Source organism: Lupinus angustifolius, chromosome LG01, assembly GCF_001865875.1.
Source record: "Lupinus angustifolius cultivar Tanjil chromosome LG01, LupAngTanjil_v1.0, whole genome shotgun sequence".
Classification (NCBI taxonomy): domain Eukaryota; kingdom Viridiplantae; phylum Streptophyta; class Magnoliopsida; order Fabales; family Fabaceae; genus Lupinus; species Lupinus angustifolius.
The window spans coordinates 35,732,540-35,754,689 of record NC_032009.1 but is presented as its reverse complement, the minus strand read 5'-3'; the positions used below and the strand labels follow the sequence as shown (position 1 = coordinate 35,754,689).

Sequence of the window (22,150 nt, the reverse complement as noted above, 5' to 3'; positions counted from 1 at the left end):
TTTTGATTGTTTTTAACTTATTTGTGATATGGTTTTATAGTAAAATGGTTATGTTCTGTGTTCAATCTTTTAATGTTATACTCATTAATGATAAATTTTTATATTTGATATAAATTTATTACATAATATTATATTATTAATTTATTATATTTTTTAATATGAGCTGAGTTAATGATTCAACCAATGATATATTGTGATACATTAATTCAGAATGTTGATTAAGTCAATGACTGATCGGAGTTTAACAACATTGTTCCCATTAAATGTCTTAATGCATAAACATAAATACATTTTTTTGTATCTTAAAGTGTAAATCAGTGAAATATCTAGTGTTTTTTGTTCATCACACATAGTTCTTAATTCTATGATTTTTAAAGATTAAATACATTTAAAGGGGAGTTTTCTAAGTTACATGTCGAATTTATTAGAGTGTTCATACAGCTTCTATATGCATGTAACTTTTTTTATTATGGTTAAAATTGAGCTGCATTTTCAGAAATGAAGTATAATTTTGGTAAAGCTGAAGTTAAATTGTTTTTAGCATTTCTTTCAAAATAGTGATTTGCTTATTTTCCAATTGTTTTGTTTTCAGAGAGAAGACTGAAATCTTAACTGATACTATTCCCTGTTTGCAAGGTTAACTAAAGACTTGTGGTGATCAACATTGAAAGCAATTATTTGTGTGTGCACATTTTGTTACTTATGTTGATTCTTATCTTAGTTTTAAAATGTGGTTGTCTTTATGTTGACTTTATCTCAATTGTAGAAAAATGGCTGCAATGTCGTTGCCCATACATCTGTTGGTCTAGTGGAGCAAGGTTCCGCTAGATCTTAAAATGACCAAAAGATCAATGTTTGATTCCTATAAGCGATATTTGTTGGAAGGGACAGCCACACACTCTGAAAAAAATTAGTTCTTTCTTTCACACAAAGGGTAAGGGAACTACATATTTACTATAAGATACTACATATTTATGACTAATGCAAAATATATATATAAGTTGAGTGGTTTAGGTCATTAGTTATTGAGTCTTCAAAAAAAAGTATCATACATTATTTGTATGATAATAATGAAGCCACATTTGCTAAAAAATTCTGCTTCAGTTATAGACTATCACCTCATGGGTTTATACTTTTTTTTTTGTTTTGGCGAGGGCCGAGGCCCAAGGTTGCTCGAGCAACCCTAGCTATAAGTTTAAAAAAAAAAATATATTTTATTTTCAAATAATAAATGCTTTAGAAGGCTTAATTTATTGCTGCAAACTGACATCAGATATTAAGAGGATAATCTTTATATACTATCATTGTAAATATTTATACAGTCAGTATATAATCAATCATTTATTTGAATTATTTTTTTTAAAGAGTATGATAAAATAATAGTAAATAATGAAGTAAAAATGCATAAAACTCATTAATTGTATATATTTTTCTCAAAGATTAATGAATGAAGTCGATAAGGAAACATATATGCATAAACAAATCCCACACAAAATTGTTTATTGCAATCAATGAATGAGTGAACATTACAATATAATAGAGGTAATAATACCTGAAGTATATATATATATATATACTACAATTTTCTAACAAAATGGGAGGCAACAGAACAATCAACCAATAATAATAATAATACCTGAAAAGATAATAATGGAACAAACAATAAATCAGTACCCACATACACAATATTCCAAATTCATATGCAGTTGGAAAAAATACATGGTTGTAAATATAATATTCACTGCATAAAATAGATACATAGCTAATTCCCCAAGCTTTTAATCATTTTTTAAACAAAAACTTTTTAAACTAACAATCAATTAAAACTAAATAGGAAAAAAGAGAAGAGAGGTCAAGCAAGAAAATAATTTTAAATATGGATAAAAAACCAAGAGTATTCTCTCACTCTATGAGTAAAGAACTAATCTCTTTCGGGATGCACGACTGTCCCCATCAATAAGTATCTCTCACAAAAATCGAACATTTGTCATTTTAAGCCCATTTGGGATCTAGTGGGGCATTACACCACTTGATCAACACCTCGTGGGTAGCTAATTTATTATAAATCTACTAGAGTAGTAGCTTTTCAAAACCACTAATGATACCAAATTACAGCCAAAACTTCTGAAGATGATTCAAGAGGTGAGATAAAATCAAATATGTGCCTTTCATTATCAATCGTATCAGAAGTATATCTGTTGTCCCACACCTTGTGCCACTCTATGTGTCATGACCTTGTGATTGATCAGAAAAAATATATTGAAGTTAAAATTTAATTATTAAGTATTTTTCTGACCAATCACAAACCCATGGCATATGAAGTTGCACAAAGTGTGGGACAACAGATGTGTACCATAAGAACATTCTTTACTTTTTTTCAGCACCTTACCATACCACCAATAGAATATATAAGTATTAGACAAGATGCTTAAGTGGGTAACTTTGTCCAGAGAGATTGCCCAAACATTGATCCAAAGGGTATACTTAAAGAGAATTGATGCCTTACCACTTGGAAGGACATCTTCAGCTTAAATAATATTATCAGATGGCATAAGTCTCTTATCAATTTAAAAACAAGAGATCCCAATTGCCCCACTACCCTAACATAATTTATCCCCACTAGAAGAATGAAGTTCTGGTAATCTATCACCCCACTCAGAAAAAAGTACTGGTCCCACTAGCTATAAAGGAGATTAAAGGTTTCAACATTTTGCAGTAAAGTGAATCATATGAAAAAACAAAATATATGGGATCCTTCACCATTCTTGGTAGAACTTTTACCTCTAAATTTCCAGAATGAAGTCAAGGGTAAGTTCAATCAGCCTGCAAATACCACAAATGAACATCAATTCCTGGAAAAGCTTGTGGCATAATCATAAAACTGATGTTTGGACACCAAAATGACATTTCATTGTACGAAAAAAATTGAACATTTATAATTTCAAGATGACATGATGAGTATCATCATAACAGTAAGGTTGTTGCTCAGTAACCAATAGGTCAGGTTCAAATCCTGAAAACAACCTCTCCAATTGTAGGGATAACCAGATAAGGTTATGCACATTTACCCTCTTCAGCCCTACTAGGCGGGAGCCTTGTGCATTGAGGCTCCCTTTTTATAATTCAAGATGCTCTGCCTTTATATTTCTTAGGAGGCTCTAATATGTCAAGACTAGTGAAGAGGCTGTTGTATCACTAAACTGCAGGATTGGAAAATACATATATTTTTTTGAACTTCTGTTTAAACTTGGGAGCTGCAGTTTAACAAAGTCTCAGAAAACCATTTTGATAATGTGTGACTTCCTTATGAAGCCAGTAGTAAGTAAGCGGTAGCAACTTGATATCAACGAGAACAAGCGCAACTGAAGGTGGTGGTGAGAATAGTAGTATATGAAAGAAAAGCTAGTTCAATCGGAAAATTATGTCATACTTGAAGGTTCAGAATCTGGTTTGCCTCTCGAGAATGTTCCATATAATTAAAATTATTTTTCCAATTTTGTTTTGTCTCAAAAGAATAGCTTGTGAGCCAAGCACTCCGGTTTTAATTCCACACTCTTTCGCGGATAGGAGATACCAGCAAGGCTTTTAGAATTTACATTGAGCACTCTTTGTTGAGAGTGGATTAATTTGTTAGGCACCTCTTTCGGAACACATCTGAGACTTAATAGTCCTATCCATTTTTTCTTTAAAAGTGAATCATATCCATAATGTATTGAAAACAAATAAGATCTGATAAAGGAAAGGAAAAAGATTTAAACAGTTGTTTTACATATTTATAATATATACAACAGTAATCATCTCTTAGTCTTATTGACAAAACATTGATCTCTAAATCTTTCTTAATCGTTTTGCCTCATTTTTCTTGGCCTCCCTGTGCCTCTAAAAATTGAACTAACCTCCACTTAATATACTCTCCTCACTAGGTCTTCTAACCATACATAGGAAAAATAAAATAATAATACAGATAGAAGGTAATATAATTAAATTTCTTAAAATACCCTTGCAAGGCTCAGGGTACTCATTAGTTGAATAATAGTTTACAACATTTTGTAATATCAAGATGATACATTCCTAATTAACAATGACCTTGATTTCCTAGTTTTCTCTTTGATATAAAATGGAACTTATACATATAAAGCTTTGACATAAACCGAACATAATGATTTACCTTCGCATTTTTCGGAGCAAAAATTGCTTTGACTGTCTCAAATACCTCTTCAACAGGCCTTGCAGCATCAATCTATGAAAGAAAATTGTCATGCGCTTAGTACACAAGAGGCAACTAAGAAACTCACCCAAAAAAGTACCGTAAAAAAGCACAAGAAATATCAATTACCTTACAAACTTTTGCCTTTGCATCATAATAATTAATCACTGGGAGACTAGACTCCAAGAAGACCCTAAACCGCTTCCTTATTGTTTCAATATTATCATCTTCTCTACCCTTTATTACCAACAAAAAGTATTAAGTTTCCGACCACAAAGAAATAAAAATAAAATCTCAGAAGGAAAAAATCCAACCTGGTTCCTACTAAGAAGTCGCCTCTCCATCTCTTCCTCAGGGCAATCAAAAAACAGGACAAATGCCGGCTCTATTCCTGTCTACAAAGCCAGAATACATTTTGGAAAAAAAGCTAGTACAATTATCTACATTGGGAACAAGTACAAATGAAGAGTTCTATTTCATGAAAATAACAATTACCACATTCTCAAATGCTGCACGGTTTTCCTCGTTGCGAGGAAAACCATCAATAAGAAATTTGTCATTGCCATCTTCCTCAACTGCTCGCTGCAGAAGCTTAATTGTTACCTCTGAGGGAACAATTTTTCCTTCTTTAATCATATTCTGAATCATTGTTCTGTCACAAATAAAATAATAAACATATAAACTCCATGATATTTATACAATTTAATCCCAATATAAAATGGCAGATGAACATCAGTTCTCAGCAGTTGTAGTTGGAAAATGAGAACATACAAACAACTATAGAGTAAATGGGTCTAACTCCAGCACAAAAGCTAGATCATAAAGGGAGATTGCCTAAGTCATTATAAATGACCCTTGGCTGATATTCTCTACTTATGTGGGATTTTTATACTTAATTCACCTCCCTAATGTTCAGCAATACACATCTGCAACATAAAGTTTGCATAAATGAACATCTCTAAGTGTCCCAACATCAGGGCAGACTCTAATACCATGTTGAAGAAGCAAAGAAATAATGGGAAATATGCATAAGGTTTGTGTATTCCTTCATCCTATTTATAGTCCAACGACATGCAACGAAAAAATCCTAAGTTCCTAACATAATCAATCCTAATAAAAACAAAGTAATAAATCAGAAAATAATAAGTAAGAAATAAATCATACCAGATCTTCTAAAATATCCTAAAAATCTCAAAAAATACAATAAAATATGACAATCTCACTGACATAATATCACAATCAGACAGAGTAATTGAGCATTCAAGATTAATTAGTTATTCTATTCCTAGTGATCCAGGAGAATGAAATTGTCACTAATATATTTAGATGAAGCATAACATATGTACCCATTTTCAGAACCAGATTTGATTTCTGCTCGCAGAAGATCACCGGCACTGAGGTGAGTATACCCAAAATGTTGGACAATGTTTGCACATTGAGTACCCTTTCCACTTCCCGGGCCACCTATATCATCATCATATCAATAATCAACTTAAAAATCAGAAAATATCCACTATAAATTCCAATAAATAAGAGGCATACACAAATAACAAATTTATTCTTCAAAATGAAAAGGAAAGGGTGGAATAATGTAATGTGTTATACGGCAAGCAAATAAAACTAAGTCTTGAAGCTAGTGATAGCTGTGAATTTATAAAACTAAAACAAGTTGCGAAAATTGAAGTTGCATGATAATCAGTGTCGAAATACAAGGTTCTGGCGTATCATTTATCGAAGAAAAGTTCATATTTGTAGTCATGTATTTCCATATTAACTAGACAGATTTCTTGTCTAGAAGGTAAATGGTATGCTAAAATTCAAAAAAGATTAACTGAAGATCCATGTTTAAGTTGCAAATGGTTTGTAATGAATAAACCAAAGCAATGAAATAGTTCTATCAAGGTTAGAAAAATTGTTTAGCAGAAGTACACGATAACCAAAAACAAAAAAAATGAAAGCCCTGGTGTCAAATTACTTCAGTAGCAAATGAATATCTGAATAAAGAGATACAAAATGTCATTATTTAACACTGGAATGAAATGTACTGAAAAATGATGAAAGTATCCAATTATAGCATATTAATTTGATCAGATTATATAATTGTACTAAAGAATAAACACGGTCAGTATTCTGTTAGGATCATATAAGTAACTAGTAAGAACAAAATGATCTTAGGAAAACAATCTATCTTTAATTTGTACAATATGGTAAAGATATAACATGGAATTACAGTGAGCTGTGGTCATTTTGAACAATATAAAATGAACTCAAATGCATTGGGTTTTTTCAAAAGCTAATTAAGGTGGGTAGATGATTATAGACATCCTTGACTTGAATGCAATCAATTAGTGCTCACCTAATACAAAAACAACTGTAGGATTTTTCTGTGGGATACTTCCATTTGCACCCTACAATCAAGTAAAGAGCATAAATCAAAAAATAAAACAGATTGGTTGAAATTGATATTGCACAAAGAATTATATGATCTCAACAACGCAAAAGAAAATGGCTAAGAGAAAACGTAAAATATATTTATTGTAAAAAACTATATTTTACTGGACATAGCACGAACATATTCGATGTCATTCTGCCCAATCGAGGAAAAAATATTTTTGAAGTTCAGACCTTCAAACTCTTTATAGCAGTAAGAGAATCATGACAAATATTCACTTCAATCAGAATTTCAAAGAACCAGTCTAATCAGAAATTTTAAAATGAAAAAAAGCTAGAAGCCTAGAAGCAAGTCCATCTACCGTGAATACCTTGTTTGAAGCCTCAACAACAGTTCCCATGAGTAGCTACTAAAATGTGTTTATCTGCACACACAAAAAAGAAACCACAAGCAAATATAATGATCAGTCAATTTATATTGGAGAATAAAGTATATATCATACAAGTTTATAGTTATACTGCCATAATCCAGAGTTATTCCAGAAATTCAACAACATGCAATGTGGTAAAGCAGCCATTTCACCATCGCCGTAGCACAACACTTGATCAGGGAGCCCAATTGAAAACTTAACAAATCACATAAAGTCACACTTGATCTAAAATATTATGGTTATGCAGATTATCATTTAAATCCTCGGATTTTTATGCAACTCAACCAAAATTCAGCTGATTCACAACATCAATTCACTATTTAACAGATCAAACACAAAACACAGAAAATAGCCTCTGTTAGTTTTTTCCATTAAAGCTGGCACTCGATCTCTATATGCATGAAAATTCCGATAACCAAAACATGCATCAAATCAGATCTAAATAAAAAAAGCGAAACAAATGGCTAAAATACTAAAAGTGGTAAATATTCCATGAAAAATGCACATGAAAATAACAAACAAGAATAATAAACCTTAATTCAGTTGCAAAATTGAAATTATTACGAAACTGAAAGTAAGATCACAAATCACTCCATCAATTTCACCTTTACAAAAAAAATCAGCTAAATTATTGATAGAAACTAACAATGTTTAACAAATCAATGAATGATTCAACAACAACAACAACAACAAATTACAGATCCAAGATCTGCGTAACCGAATCATGCAAAATTCAAATGGAATGAGAATTAGGTAATACCTTTTTGACGAAGAAGGAAGAGAATTAGAGATCTGAGATTCGAAAGAAGGAAAGGAAACGCGGTTTCGTATTTATAGGCTAAGAAAGTTGATGCATGTAGAGGGACAAAATGGTAAATTTAGGTTTGTGGAGTATGTGGTTACTTGCGTGAATGTAACGGCTATCGGAATAGTTGATTTTGGGGACAGGTGTGTCTTTTTCATGCAATTTGGATATGGAAATGGAATTCAGGATCAAAAGAGTATGTCCCGACTCTATCTGCTTATTAAATTTGGCTTGAACCAGAATTTGAATATGATTGAGTTTTATTGGGTCAGACTGAGGATAAAAAATTAGACTTGACCAATATTTAAAGTTGAGTAAGGATAAATTTGACCTAGCTCAATCTGTCACATGATTAGTCATTTGTCAAGTTTATATGTGTCTACTCACTTTTGTATAGAATTATGATATCTCTTTGGTTCAAAGTATTATTGATTCTTTTATTTTTCTTCATATATACATAAATGTAATTGACTAACAAAATTGTTATATATATCATTTCATATACCAAATTATTTATTAATAATGATAAGCAATAATACGAATAGTTAATCTAAAAGGACATGCATTATATTTAGTCAGGTTCGGGTTCAAAATTAAAGTTTTTTTGGACCAATATTTATGGTCAGGTTAGTTTTCAAGTTTAAGACTGAGTACATATTCAAAAATTACTCTAGGATTGAGCAACTAACATATCTTATCCGACTTAATCTCACCCTAAAAAAACCCTATTTATATTCTTAATTTGAATATAATAACTAAATAAATATGAGTTTAATTTGAATAAAATTGCACTTCAAATGTCTAAAATATCACTCATGAAACAGGTGAGATTGCTGATATGTGGGCATAATGGATCAAGTAGTTTTCTAATTAAATTAATATGTATGAAATTTCATATACATATATATTATATTAACATCTATACTATATATAAAGTCAAAACTTGAAATAACTTCCATTATGGTGTAATTTTCATTTCCTATATTGCCCTTAATATTATTTAATTTTTACAAAAAAACTATATAATCCTAAGTAACTACCACTAATACATTAATTAACTATATATCTCACTTTAAATTAAACATTGTCATAAATAAAAAAATATAATATATAAAAATTGAATATATAGTATCATGCAATATTTGTCGGCAGACACGAAGTGCTTGTACAGACTAGTTACTAATAAAGAGTATAGTAAATAATTTATTTATCCATTTGACAAAGCTAAATATGTATCAAGATGGCAGACCATATTTTAAACCTCTAAATAGGGAGTGTGGTGTGTTAAATTCTATATATCAAAGTAAAAAATTAAGACATTTTAATATATTTTAAATTTTAAATAAAAATATACATACATTCCCAAACTCTATAGTATTACACCGCAATTAATTACAATATAATACGGTTTGGGCAATCCTAATAAAAAATTATACAAACACATCCATCATACAATATTAAGGACTATTCCATCTGAATGTGTGAATTGCAAAAGTTTTCAATCATCTCAAATGTTCTAAAATTACATCTTAAAATGGGAGTTAACTTGGTAAACTGTTGCACTATATTGGCAATGATAGGCACTAATCTCTATTTATTTTTACCTTAATTAAAATATTGGCTTAATTCTAGTTTTAGTCTCAATATTGTAGATAATGAGTAATTTTGAAACTCATAATTTTCGCAAAATACTTTTTTATTTCTCAACTTAATTATTTTTTCACTTTAATCTTTTATTTTTTTTGTTTCATTTATGTCTCTCCATTCTGTATACGGTCAAATGTTACAATAATACTAATAATCTATTTTTATTTTTTTGTAAGGCATTTGCGAAAATATTATATAATTTGATTTTAATATATTAAATAAAAGAGTGAATCAACAAAAATATAATTGATAAGAGAAAATAGTGCAAAATATGCAAATAAAAAAAAGAAGAATTTTTTTTTATTAATTTCAATGTGATAATTGAATCAACCCTCTCATAATAATATATCATCACCACTCAGATCAGATCCAACACCCTTTTCCTCTGATCATTGTTGGTAACACCCTTCTCTACATTTTCTGTTCTTTGATTAATTTCTGAACCAATTTGCTTAAATTTTCCTTACCCATTAATCACTTTTTTTCAGGAAAAAAAGTTAAGCAATGTTGCAGAGGAGATTCTCGTTATTTGGAGGTGGAGATTCTTCTTCTTCATCATCAAATTTGGTTGGTAAGAATTTATCATCAAAGGGTATTGAAGAACAAGTAGTTCCAATACTGAAACTTGAAACTGATAGAGAAGTTTATAGACCTGGTGATCCAGTTATTGTGACCATTCATATCTCAAATCCATCAAATGGGTATTCATTTTTGGTTCAAAGACTCAGTTTTGAGATCAAAGGGATTGAGAAATTGGATACTCAGTGGTTTGCTACACAGAAACCTTTACCTGGTTCTAAGCAAAGGAGAGGTTCGTTGGTTTTGTTGTATACTACTTTGCATTTAAGCTGTTTTTGTAAAAATAATCACTTTTTATATAGTCATAATTAGATGGTGTTTTTTTTCCTGGAATTTTGCTTCAAATGTAGAAGCTGAAAATGGCTAAATTTCAGCTCTTGCTAGAGGTTATATTTGTCTTTTATCTATCAAGGGTGTGAGGATGAGTCTCGACGCTGTAAGGTTGTTTGCCTTGTGACATGGATGTCATGGGTTCATATCCCGGAAACTATACGAGGTACGATTGTGTACCTCAACTCTCCCCAAACCCTAGTAGCTTGGAGCCACGTGCACTAGTTCACCCTTTTTAATGAATCAAGAGTGTCCTAGGTGATAACCGAAGAAAAAAAGTAGAACTTGCCTCTACCAATGAAGTCTAATCTTGTTGAGGTGTAGAGACCATTGGAGTACCAGCAAAGCTTTTTCCATGCACACAACATGGATTGAATCATGACATTGTTGTTTTGGAATCAAACTATTGAACAACTATGCTAGGCCTTGTTGGTGCTAGAAGTTACACTCCCTAGCTTCTCAGAAAATCACCTTTTTAGAGTATCTTAGAGTTACTCTTTTAAAATCTAAACAAACAGGCCCATAATGTAGTTTTAATCATCTTGGTTGTTGTTTTACTTTTAGAGTAAATACATATTTTTGTTCCCGAGGAAAGAAAACTCTAAAAAACTTTTAATATGTTCTCTATAAACCTTAGATTTGGTTAAAGTTAGTCATTTTAGGTTTAGGGACTAGCTCGATGGATGCTTCAGACCTTATTTGTAACTAATTTGACTGACATTTGATGTTTTATGGAGACCAAGTTCGGAGTTTTGATTTTAATTTCTCAGGCTTTAATTTGGAGGCTGATATTTTTCTTAGAGACTAAATTGAGCATTTTCTCTTTTATTTCTAACACTAGATGAACATAATATATTTTCATGTATTACTATTGTTCTTGTTTTAATATTAATATTTTCATCTTCCTTTCAGGTGAACATCTATTTTTAGAGTGCTCAACACCAATCATGATTGCAAATCAGATCGTTAATGCTGGCAGCAGCAAATCATGTAAGCCAAGTTATTTCATGTATTTTCTAATCTTGAGTGGGAATGCTTCCGGAATTTTGAAATCCAAAAGATTCTTATTTATGCAATTAGTCGGTGTACTTTGGATGTTCCTTATTAATTATTCGACATTCTAGCGGTCTAAGAGCTTTTTCATCCGCCTTTCCCGAAGTATGTAACTTAGGATCTTTGATTTTGAGTTGCCGATTGTAATTGAATTATATGTTTATATTTTGTTTGGTACGCAACCATAGCTAGAAATTTGGAAATTTCGATATTACCAAAATGAGATACTTGGTAGAGAGATATGAACTGCAATATGTGATTATAGTAAGGGTTACAGCTTGCTTAGTTGTGACCAGTAAAATAACATAGAAGAAGTGAGACTCTTTCGTCTTGTGCTATTTTGGTTTATTGCCATGAATGAAATAATCGTAATTTTGGATGGGATTAGTATTTTGATCATTCCGACTATTGTCATCTTTCGGGGCCTTGCTTATAGTATTAGGAGGTCTTCTATCAGCTGATGTGAAAAAGGCTTTCCAACAAATGTCTAAATAAGTGATAGTGAATCGAAGAAGGTGGAAGAACAATGGAGCATGTCTAATGACAAATCTAAGATAGAGTTAGGCAGACGTGTTAACCACTGACCCAAAGTGGAAGCCAACGTCTAGATGAGTGAAATCGGATAAGTGGGGAGTTTGAGCCTGAGTTATTGATTAGAGTGTAATATTTATGCACTGTCAGTCTAATGATTTATACACCGTCGCTACATCATCCGCCATTAATTTGAATTACTTATTTTAGAGTAAATACTCATTTCAGTCCCTCATGTTTTTCGACCTTACCAGTTTGGTCCCTTACAAATTGACAAATCCAAAATAGTCCCTAAAAAAAATTTCAAATGTGGGTCAAATTAGTCATTTTTAGCATGTTTTATAACACCTGATAGAGACTAATTTGACCCACATATGAAATTTTTGGGGACCATTTTGGGTTTTTCAATTTTTGAGGTACCAAACTGGTAAGGTGGAAAAACAAGATGGACTGAAATGAGTATTTACTCTTTATTTTATGCTCTAAAAAACAGCATGACAATTTTTATTTTGATAAAGATAAAGAAATTTCAGTTGAAAAGAAGAGAGTAGTACAAGAGAAGAGGATAAGTGATCCTCACAAAGAACAAAAAGAAAAGAGAACTGCTACGCTAGGAGAAAGCGATGCTAGAATGCATGACAATCCCTTTGCAAGTCTACCATCGAAACCCCTCAAAAAAGCCCGTGGGCAGAGTACCAAAGGGATGCCGAAAAAGTTACTCTTTCCCAACCGAATTCTAATGAGGAGAAAGATTTTCTAACAATCCATGACTCCTTTCTAGCCATGTACACCAAATAATAGCAAAAACTGTACACCATCACCAAATTTTGGCATCTTTCTGAGAACAAAAACCTCGAAATCTAGTAAAGAGGAAAGAGTGCAGCTCCATAGTGATAGTCCAAGATTCATCAAGGAGACTGAGTAATCTGTGCAAACATATCCGACAGCGGTCCATACAGAAGCTTTGACCTTCGAGGGAGCTTTGCATTTCTAAATAAATGTATCCAACAAAAACCATCTGTATAGTTAGATAGAGTCAAGAACTGAAAGTAGGATTTACAAGTGAAACTCATAAAGGATCATGTGTCCACTTTCTATAGTCAAGAGCAGAAGATGGGCGAATCGTGTCTATAAGACCCGAAGAGACTAAGTTCCTAGAGGAATGATCCTTAGAATAAAACTGGCAGACTGAGGCATTATGCAAAGAAGGTATGTGAAAAAGCCTAGTAAAAGACTCAAAAGAGGGGCAGAACTCACCCAAACATCTTCACAAAAGTTAAGGGACAAATGAATGATAAAAGAGGGTAAACCATAATAAATAAATTTCCAAGGACATGACAAAAAATAAATCTAGCTTGATTTTTTTGTACACTTCAATTATGAAATTTGTTTGATTGTATCCCTTGCAAGTTGTCAATATAATTGCTTGGTGATCACTCATGATATTGCATTTGAACATGTATTCTTTAGTTTTCTTATTTATTATATCAAGACGGTTGATTATGTTGAATGTTATTTGCAGATGTGGTGCGAACTCTACTGCCTAACATCATTCCACCATCTTACAAGGGTTCAAACATTCGCTATTTGTATTACGTTAAAAGTGCATTAACCGGAGGGTGGCTAATTATGGAAAACGGGCAATCTCGTCTAGAGTCCATAAAGGATATAAACGATTTGGTTGGTTTTTCAATGACTTAGTCTAATTTATGCTGAAATGCAGCACCAGTTTATTTGCATGCCACAAGTTTTGTCTCTATAATGTTTTATTTTATTTTTTAAACATTGTTTAAAAACGTTCTACATTTTTTCTTCTAAAAAAAATATATTTAACCATCATTAGAGAGCTAATAAATGATGAAAGTGTAACATGACATCTAAAAGATGCATACATATATGTAAGCTGTGTGAAGCAATTGTCCAGGGAAGATGAACATGCTCATTGTTTATTTGTTTAGTTCTCCTAGATGTATACTTCCGATATACTTAGTTTACTGCTGGTGTCTAAGGTTTCAAGCCATCTCAAGAGTCAAGAGTAGAATGTGAATTGTGGAAGTTCATCCTTATTGATTATATCATCATTCTATATATTGTCCAAATCTCCGACATGTTAAATGTGACGATGTGTTTCCCATCAATAGGGGATAATGGTGCAGGCAAATAACAAAACCAAGAAGTTGATCTAAACTTGAAATGTGCTTGACTTATTGAAAATAGCCTATTTTAGAGTGTTTGCATGAGCATAGTAGTATTACTAAACTTCAAAAGTGTTAGATATACACTACCTTCAGTTTTCTGCTGCTAAGATTCTGAAGTTTCTTTACTAATTTTTGGCAGGAAGTTCGTATTCCATTACAAATATGGGTAAACCAGAAAAGCACTGGCATTCTAATGGATGAAGGTTAGTTTTGTTGCTAACTTTTCTTTCTATTTTATGTTTATTGTTAACCTATTGTAATAGTTTCTGATTTCCCTATGGAAGCCTACTTTATTGTTTTCAGTTATGAACAAAATATTTTTCTCAAGTAGTGAATATAAAGATGTTATTTTTTATAAACTAAGATGCCTTTTGTTAAAAAAGAGCAGCCCAATGCACGAGGCTCTCATATAGTGGGGTGTGGGGAGCATAGATGCATCCATCTTTGCCCTTGCAAGTGAAGAGGCTGTTTCTAGGATTTGAATCTATAACCTCTATGCTACAAGGCAAACAACCTTATCGATGTGTCGAGGCTCACCCTCTAAGATGCTTGTTGTTACCAAAAGAAAAATATGCTTTATTTGATGGAAAAGGTTTATTTTCATTTTTGAATGTTAGCTTATGTTGATCATAGGCTCAATGTTCCAGATATGATGATGTTGCGTTAGATGTGTTACATGACAATATGGTGGACTCTCAACTTATGTGGTTTGGCTATACGAGGAGAACAATTTAGGTAGGGCCGTAGGGGATGACCCAATAGTTTGAGCCTTTGAGGTAGAGGGAGACCAAAGAAAACCATAGGGGAAACCATTAACAAGGACTTAGAACTAAACTGATTTATGAGAACCTGATTTATGGTAAGATCACAATGATGTCATTTGATCCATGTAACCGACTCAACTTAGTGGGAAAAGGTTTCGATTGTTGTTTTAGCTGATGCAGAAGAAATATAGTCTCATTGGATACCGTACTCATTGCTTATAAAACTTGACTGCAGAACTTATACTTTTTTTTCATTTAATCTAGCATTGTAGCTTCATTTAATATGCATTAAACATTCGAAGTAATATATCGAAGTGCTTATATGTTTTCAGATATTGTTCCCCCAACCACAGTCCAACTGGATATATTTTGGAAAGAGATGAATGGAGATGCTGATTGGGTATGCTATTGGTGATATTTTTTTATTCGGTAAACTAAACTTATCTGTGGTTTTAGCTTAAATTTATCTGTCACTCTCTGCTTTAGGAATGCCCTTATTTGGTTCTAATTCTAAAACATTGAGTCTGGAAAATGTGAAATGACTTGAAAAAATACACTTAAAATGGGATGCGGCTGGCGCTTTAGCTAAGAACAAAACATATATGTTCTTCGTCTAGAAGGAATACCGAGAAAACCATAAGTGGTAGTGACTTTCTAGGGAAACGAATGTGAGCAATAAATTGACAATGCTCTCAGTGCTAGTTTCCTTATTATGTTATTGTATAAAAGGACGACCTAGTGTACGAGGCTCCCACCTAGTAGGGTTTAGGGAATGTAGATTTACGCAACCTATTAGGTGTTCTTGTGTTGGAGTGTTTTTGCCTCACTTTGTTCCCTCGAGTTTATTTTAGTTGCCGCTGCTAGTCCTAATGCTAATTTTTACCTAACGCCATTACATTATTCCATTAAACTGAATCTCCTCAAACCACATGTGGATCGGAGTCAACGCCACATGTTGAAATAATATTATTTAGTTAGTCTAACAAAATATTCTAACAACGTTAAGTAGAAATCTATGAAGCACCGACACCTCTTCCTAAGAGGTTAAAGAGGAAATTAAAATCTGGGATATAGCTTGAGAGTTGAGATGAGTTTGGATCACTTGATTTTGAAGTTTCTAACTTGATGAACCTAAGATAGATGCTATCTTTTTCAATGATGATGATCATGGAGAGGGATAATTGTTTTAAGTAGATTAAAATGAAGGATAGTTTTGTGATTTTTTTTGTAAAAGACCAAAATGCTTACGTCATGATGTTTTTAATAATATTTGTGAGGTCCATCATCATCATGCAAAATATATAAATATTGGTTCTCTATTTAAATCTTTTGTATATTTAATTCTATTTTTAATATTATACATATATATAGTGTCAAGTCCCCATGTCCTATATTTTGGACCATGTCCGTGTCCAAGTGTCTGTGTAGTGCTCCATATCCGTGTTGGAGTCGGTGTTTCATAGGTAAAAACTAACATTGGAATAACATCACAGATAGAAATAAATTAGAGCTGCTAAAGTGAGACAAAAAATTAAGGGACCAAAGTGAGACAAACAATTAACTTAAGGGACCAAAGGAGTAGTTTTACCTTTTATTTATCTTGAAATTGATTTCATATTTATTTGAAATTGATGGCTAATGTTTATTTATTCCTTCGATTTGACGCTTGCATTTGGATGGGCTATTTTCATTTAATTAAGAGTAGCAAGTAGCCATTTTCATAACCATTGGAGAAGATATTGAGTTATTTAACGATTTCGGGACGGAAAAATGTTCGTAGGGGTTGGGTGCCAGTTCCACTTGTGTTCTGATATTGTTTTCCCCCCTTGTATTATTTGATTTGATCTCATTTGCTAATAACCAATTCCACCAAAGCTTAAGTTGTTGGTTGAAGGGTAATGAATGAATTTATATTTATCTAACATGCACCAACGACAATAGCTATTTGCCCCTAAAGCATGTACAGTGCACATGCCCACTGGCCTTGTGCCGGAACTAAACTTCTATTTTGGAGAATGAGGGTGGCGAAGTTGAACTCCTGATTATGTGGTTATAGAGGCTCTGATACTATTTGAAGAACTAACTATCTGAGCAACGTAAGCTTTTGCAAGAATTGGTCATCGACCTATAATGATGCCATTCATGTGCCTTAATGTTGAAAAATCATGTGTGAGTGAAAAGACCTATTGGCTCAATACTTAAGATTTTGAGTCTAGATGTGGCAACTCACTATTGTAGTTTCTATTCAAGTCCAATTTAATCGATCTTTGCGTTTCATCTTTCCTAACAATAACAAGCGTACCAAAGCTGATGATTTGGCCCGGGCGAAGTTTTTGTTATAGTTATTTGTATTATCACGGTTTTTGCTGCCATTCAAGAAAAGAACCTACTTTGGTTAGACCATTGAGCTGATACTCCACTAGTTCACTCGAGGGGCAGTGTACTGTGTTTGGTGTCCTTGTTTTTGGATTAATACTTGAGGAGGAGAATGTTGGAAGTTTTTGGTTCTAGATATAGTGCCAGGCTCAGTTGTGGTTTATCATATAGTCCATTGATGGACGCCTTCCCAGCTGCCTCCCCCTGACCTCCTACCGATATCATCCGTATTTAAACTCCACTTTTTCCCGTATGAACCTAAGTCTCTTCAAATCTTCTGTATCCCAAAATAAGTCTTCAACTGTGCTATACTCTTTTTCAAATTCTTTATGGATATTATATATTTCTCTGCCTATGGTTTCTTTTGATGCAGTACCTTTTACTTACCGCATACTGTCCTTGGACCCTTGATATAACGTACAATCATTTCCTTACAGGTTAGAGCAAATGATATGTACGATGGTGTTGACGAGGAATATGACAGCTCAAGAGATGATGTCTCCTCTGTTTCCTCATATAACTTGAAAGAAAATCTACACATAGGCTTTGGAAGTTCATTATCATTGCGATCTACTGCAAGATCATTGAACAGGGATTCTTCTGCTTTTGAAGGTCAACGAACAAGTTTATCATCAAATATGGCACTTCCTCGATTATCAGTTGCTGAGGTGTTATCTGATTCAGGTCCCGGTGAGTAATATAACCTATACCTGCTGGTCAGTTTATATATGAAACTGCATATTCCGGTGGAAATGATAAATTCTGAAACAGTCTCAAGTTATGTTGGTTTGTTAGTGTTTGATTGATAGGTGTCACCCTTTTACTACTGCTTTGTATCGAAGGACCATATTTGCGAAATAATAATTCATTTAACAAACAGATGCCTTATCAACCCAGAAGTCGTTTGGCATTGTCTCCCCAAGTGAGCAACAGAAGCTCAGAAAGCCATATTCTCCGGATGATGCAGGAGTATCGTCTTCTCCAGAAGCAGGACCCATTGAATCTTTAGCATGTAAATTGATCCATTTTCTTCACTTTTTAAAAAGATCTGCCTAGGCAATTAGATCATATTCGATATTGTGCATAAACTTATTTGTAGATTATGCGTAAGCTAATTTTTTGCAGACATTTTCTGCAGCAGAAGGCTTCATTAGAGGAAGGTCTTATAACATTAGACTTGATGATCAAGTTTTGCTTAAATTTTCCCCGAAAAATTCGGATTCAACATATTACTTCAGTGATATGGTAATAAGAATCATGCAGAATTTGATACATGTTGAGCACCAGTTAGAAAGTTTAATCACAATCGATTTTCTTGTTACAGATCGGTGGGACTCTTACTTTCTTTCATGAAGAAGGAGCTAGGAGATGCCTTGAGGTGACAGCCCTTTTATCAGCTATGAAGATTTAAATTAATAGTTAATGAATTATTTTTGATTCCTGCACTGGAAGGGAATTTATTACTTCTACTATTATTATTTTGTAGATCTCAGTAACATTGGAAACTTCGGAAACTATAAATCGGCGATTTGTCCACCCTTCCAGGAGGAATTCCCCTACAATCACCAAGGTATTCGGGCTGTTGCTTTTAGCTCTCACTATCACTGGTCGAGCTTCTTTTGCATTTTTACTGAATGCTTGTATTAAAAGCCAAAGTTTCCTTCAATCCATTTTGACTAAGGTCTTTGTTAATGTCCTCCTAATGTTTTTCTTAGACTATGTTCCATTTTATTCACTTTTTCTAACTAGAGCATGTATTGATCTAAACCTCACATGATCCAACCTCTTTAGGTGATCTTCTATTGTTTTCCTCTCATTCATAATAATTAGATAATTATATGTCTATTCATCCGACTCAATATTCTCATTTGCTAGTTATTTGTTTGTGTTCTTGTCGAAACTTTACTTCCAAGCATTCACTAAATAGATTAAGTGTAATGCGTCGAAATAGCGGCACAAAACTATATGCACCATTTGCTAGAGTTACTATGAGTGTGTTATATGGTCTTAACTTAATTTAAATGGCCAATGTTCATTTAGTGTTTCTGTCTACATTATGTTGTGTCCCGAGCCTTATTTTTTCTGCATATTATCTCTCTTAATCCAAGATCGGATCATGATTTAACTAGTGAAAATCTGCGAACATTTGTATATTATTATAATGTGATATAGGCATCTAATTCTGACATTCATGTTCCGAATTGCGCTTTTAGGTTCAGAGTGACCATCACGAGGTTGTTGCGGATTTGGTGCAGACAAGCTTCCTTTTTTCTGTCCCCATGGATGGTCCAATGTCCTTCTCCACTGCACATGTATCTGTACAATGGGTTCTCCGGTTTGAATTTTTCAACACTCCAAAGCATGTGGATTGGAGAAAGTACTTATTTCACCTTTGAACTCTTCTACTGTTCCTTCCTTGCATGCTTTCTATGTTGGTCTTACATGCAAGCAAATTATTCTACAATCCACATACATTGCATCTTTGGCTGCATTCTACATATTTGTTAGTATTTACTTTTAAGCTTTTTATAATATTCCATTCTCCCACTATCTATGACGCATACATGCACCTATTTTCTTTGTCGAGGATAGGGATAACAATGAAAACCAAACTTGTGGGTACCTGTCCGAACCCAACCCGAATTTAACAGAGAAAACTCGATGTGATTGGGTTTGGATTTTACCCGAGTTCAATTTTCGGGTTCAGATTTGGTACAATTGATACCCTACCCTGAACCCAATTAATATATGTAAAATTATAAAACCTATATATAAATAAAAATTTGACATATATATAGAACCAATATTTACATAAAAATAAATGTTCCGGGCGGGTTCCCGTAGGGTTTGAGTTACCCGAAACACGATGGGTTTGGGGATGGTAGTATTTTTTTAACTCCACTTAATTCAGGTTCGAGTTTTAGATTTCGGGTTCGGGTAAGCACAAACCTGACTCGATCTAGCCTGCTGCCATTCCTAGTCGAGGAGCATTTTTGTCATTTTAACATAATGCGCATGCACTATAGGCTTCTTAATCACTGGTTTGTAATATTTGTACCATATGTTTTCCTCAAATCATGGTGAAAGACCAACTTTTCATTTTTATTGCTGTTTGTTGTACATATATTATTGTAGAGACAACTATAACACTTGCTTCAAAAGAAGAAAAGTAGAATTATCATTTTCAAGGTATTTGCCATTCAAACTTATATATAGTTTTTGTACCACAGATATGAGCATCCTCTTCTGATTGAGGGAAGGGACAAAATTGAATGGGTTCTTCCAATTACGGTACATGCTCCGCCGTCTAGAACTCCTGCGTCTGGAACAAGAAACGAAAAGCTCTTTTCTTTGGATCCTATGTGGGTGCACAATTGAAGGTACTAGTCAAAGGATTTATGCTGAACTAGGTCCATTGTTAACCGGTATGTGGTCATGAGTATTGTCGACCCCACCTAGTGTGATTAACGCTCGATTCTTATTATTGTATCTGGTCATTAGTATTGATATTGGGATAAGGAAGGTAGTGGAGAGTGGCATTAATAGAAAATTTATTGTATTTTCCAATTCTAACAATTGTTAGAATCCCAAGGGTACTTAGTCTCTCATAAGAGGGAATGATGTATTATTACTTAGTACAACAACAACCAACCTTTAGTCTCACTAGGTGGGATCGGCTACATAGATCGAACGACGCCATAATGCCCTATCATAAATTATGTTCATTAACAAAACATTGATCTCTAAGTCTTTCTTAGTAGTTTTGCCTGTGGTTCTTCCTCCAGGAATTGGACTAACCTCCATTTGATCTATTCTCCTTATGGAGGCTTCTACAGGTCTCCTCCACGCATGTCCAAACTACCTAAGACACGATTCTATCATCTTTATCAAATCTCTATCATACTAATCAATGATGTATTATTACTTAGTATTAATAGATAATTATGTTAATCACGGATATCCTTTACATATTTATAGGGACCTAGTGTTAAACTCTGAGATTTCTCATCTCATTTGGTTCACAATATCAATATGATTACCAATTTCTCATTGCCATGATTATTATTGACTCAATATCTGGTTTTGTTATGTATTTGTTTTCTGCAGCTTACATAGTAATATCTGAAGCTGATATGTGTGCACTCCACCATCTTAGCCTTTTTAGTATCACTCAAGCCTTCATCCTTCATGTACAAAATTTTCAACGTAGCGGGCGGGTGAAATGTCGGAATGATCAGTTCTAGCAAGCCGAAATCGTGACAATTTACAAGCTTAATCCTTCTGCATGTTGTTTCGTGTTTTTCGTATTCGCCTGTGGTGGCGATTCTGTCTCATAGTTCATCTAGTTCTTGGTTTTGTTTTCATTTTCAAACTAGAGTATCTTTCTGAAATTGTATGATGATTTTTGCTTTAGTTACTAAATTTTCAATTAAAGATTGAAGTGTTATGATTATGGTTTTGAGTCTTTGGACACCTTGGATGAACATTGTTATAATTATTATTGTAGCACAATTCTTTCATTTCATTTCATGCCTCTTATGTTGCATTATTTTGTTATAACTAGGTGGTGTTTTTTCCTTGGAGTAACTTAGGTACAATATTGAGGGTCTGTTTGTGAGGGAGTTTTGGAGGGAAATTGATGGCTTGAGAGCCATGAATTATACTTGTGAGATGGTTCTGATTCTTACGACACTTTTTCTTCTGATGTTCACTATAATAATATGACAAGTTCATAATATTTTTTTTATTAAGGAAGATAATATTGTTGGTTCTATGAGAGATAATGAATCACTTTTTTATTTTGAAACTTTTGAAATTTTTGCAAGTTTTGTAGATTT

General features: G+C 33.1%; 2 protein-coding genes across 6 annotated transcripts; one reads left to right on the top strand and one right to left on the bottom strand.

Annotated features, from left to right (window-relative positions):
• Window positions 1,473–7,938, bottom strand: LOC109363653 (UMP-CMP kinase 3-like). Of its 3 annotated transcripts, none has more exons than XM_019609917.1 (10): window positions 7,790–7,938; window positions 6,970–7,023; window positions 6,564–6,615; window positions 5,554–5,671; window positions 4,703–4,859; window positions 4,522–4,602; window positions 4,337–4,444; window positions 4,169–4,240; window positions 2,776–2,823; window positions 1,473–1,636 (listed from the first exon to the last, which is right to left on the bottom strand). In XM_019609917.1, exons 2-9 carry the CDS (start codon window positions 6,997–6,999, stop codon window positions 2,815–2,817), a joined length of 627 nt encoding a protein of 208 aa, XP_019465462.1. In that variant the 5' UTR covers window positions 7,000–7,023; window positions 7,790–7,938; the 3' UTR covers window positions 1,473–1,636; window positions 2,776–2,814. The 3 variants fall into 3 exon arrangements, with proteins under 3 accessions (XP_019465462.1, XP_019465456.1, XP_019465472.1); XM_019609911.1 differs by having other exon boundaries at window positions 2,782–2,823; window positions 7,790–7,937; XM_019609927.1 differs by having other exon boundaries at window positions 1,623–1,643; window positions 2,788–2,823.
• LOC109363638 lies at window positions 9,789–21,832 on the top strand. Of its 3 annotated transcripts, none has more exons than XM_019609903.1 (14): window positions 9,789–9,875; window positions 9,970–10,292; window positions 11,303–11,380; window positions 13,497–13,654; window positions 14,312–14,375; window positions 15,269–15,336; window positions 17,750–18,002; window positions 18,193–18,324; window positions 18,451–18,557; window positions 18,637–18,690; window positions 18,799–18,882; window positions 19,526–19,689; window positions 20,543–20,692; window positions 21,420–21,832. In XM_019609903.1, the coding sequence occupies exons 2-13, from the start codon at window positions 9,986–9,988 to the stop codon at window positions 20,688–20,690; spliced, it is 1,617 nt and encodes a 538-aa protein (XP_019465448.1). In that variant the 5' UTR covers window positions 9,789–9,875; window positions 9,970–9,985; the 3' UTR covers window positions 20,691–20,692; window positions 21,420–21,832. The 3 variants fall into 3 exon arrangements, with proteins under 3 accessions (XP_019465448.1, XP_019465438.1, XP_019465443.1); XM_019609893.1 differs by having other exon boundaries at window positions 9,792–9,880; window positions 9,972–10,292; XM_019609898.1 differs by having other exon boundaries at window positions 9,802–9,879; window positions 9,969–10,292.

Excerpts from the sequence above, each read along its gene's own strand:
- LOC109363653 (XM_019609917.1), bottom strand. The coding sequence starts at position 6,999 with ATGGGAACTGTTGTTGAGGCTTCAAACAAG. Across the intron at positions 6,616-6,969 it reads TTGTTGAGGCTTCAAACAAG|GGTGCAAATGGAAGTATCCC; the intron begins GTATTCACGGTA and ends ACTTGATTGTAG. Across the intron at positions 4,603-4,702 it reads GTGCAGCATTTGAGAATGTG|ACAGGAATAGAGCCGGCATT; the intron begins GTAATTGTTATT and ends CTGGCTTTGTAG.
- LOC109363638 (XM_019609903.1), top strand. The coding sequence starts at position 9,986 with ATGTTGCAGAGGAGATTCTCGTTATTTGGAGGTGGAGATTCTTCTTCT. Across the intron at positions 13,655-14,311 it reads TAAAGGATATAAACGATTTG|GAAGTTCGTATTCCATTACA; the intron begins GTTGGTTTTTCA and ends AATTTTTGGCAG. Across the intron at positions 18,558-18,636 it reads CATATTACTTCAGTGATATG|ATCGGTGGGACTCTTACTTT; the intron begins GTAATAAGAATC and ends TTCTTGTTACAG.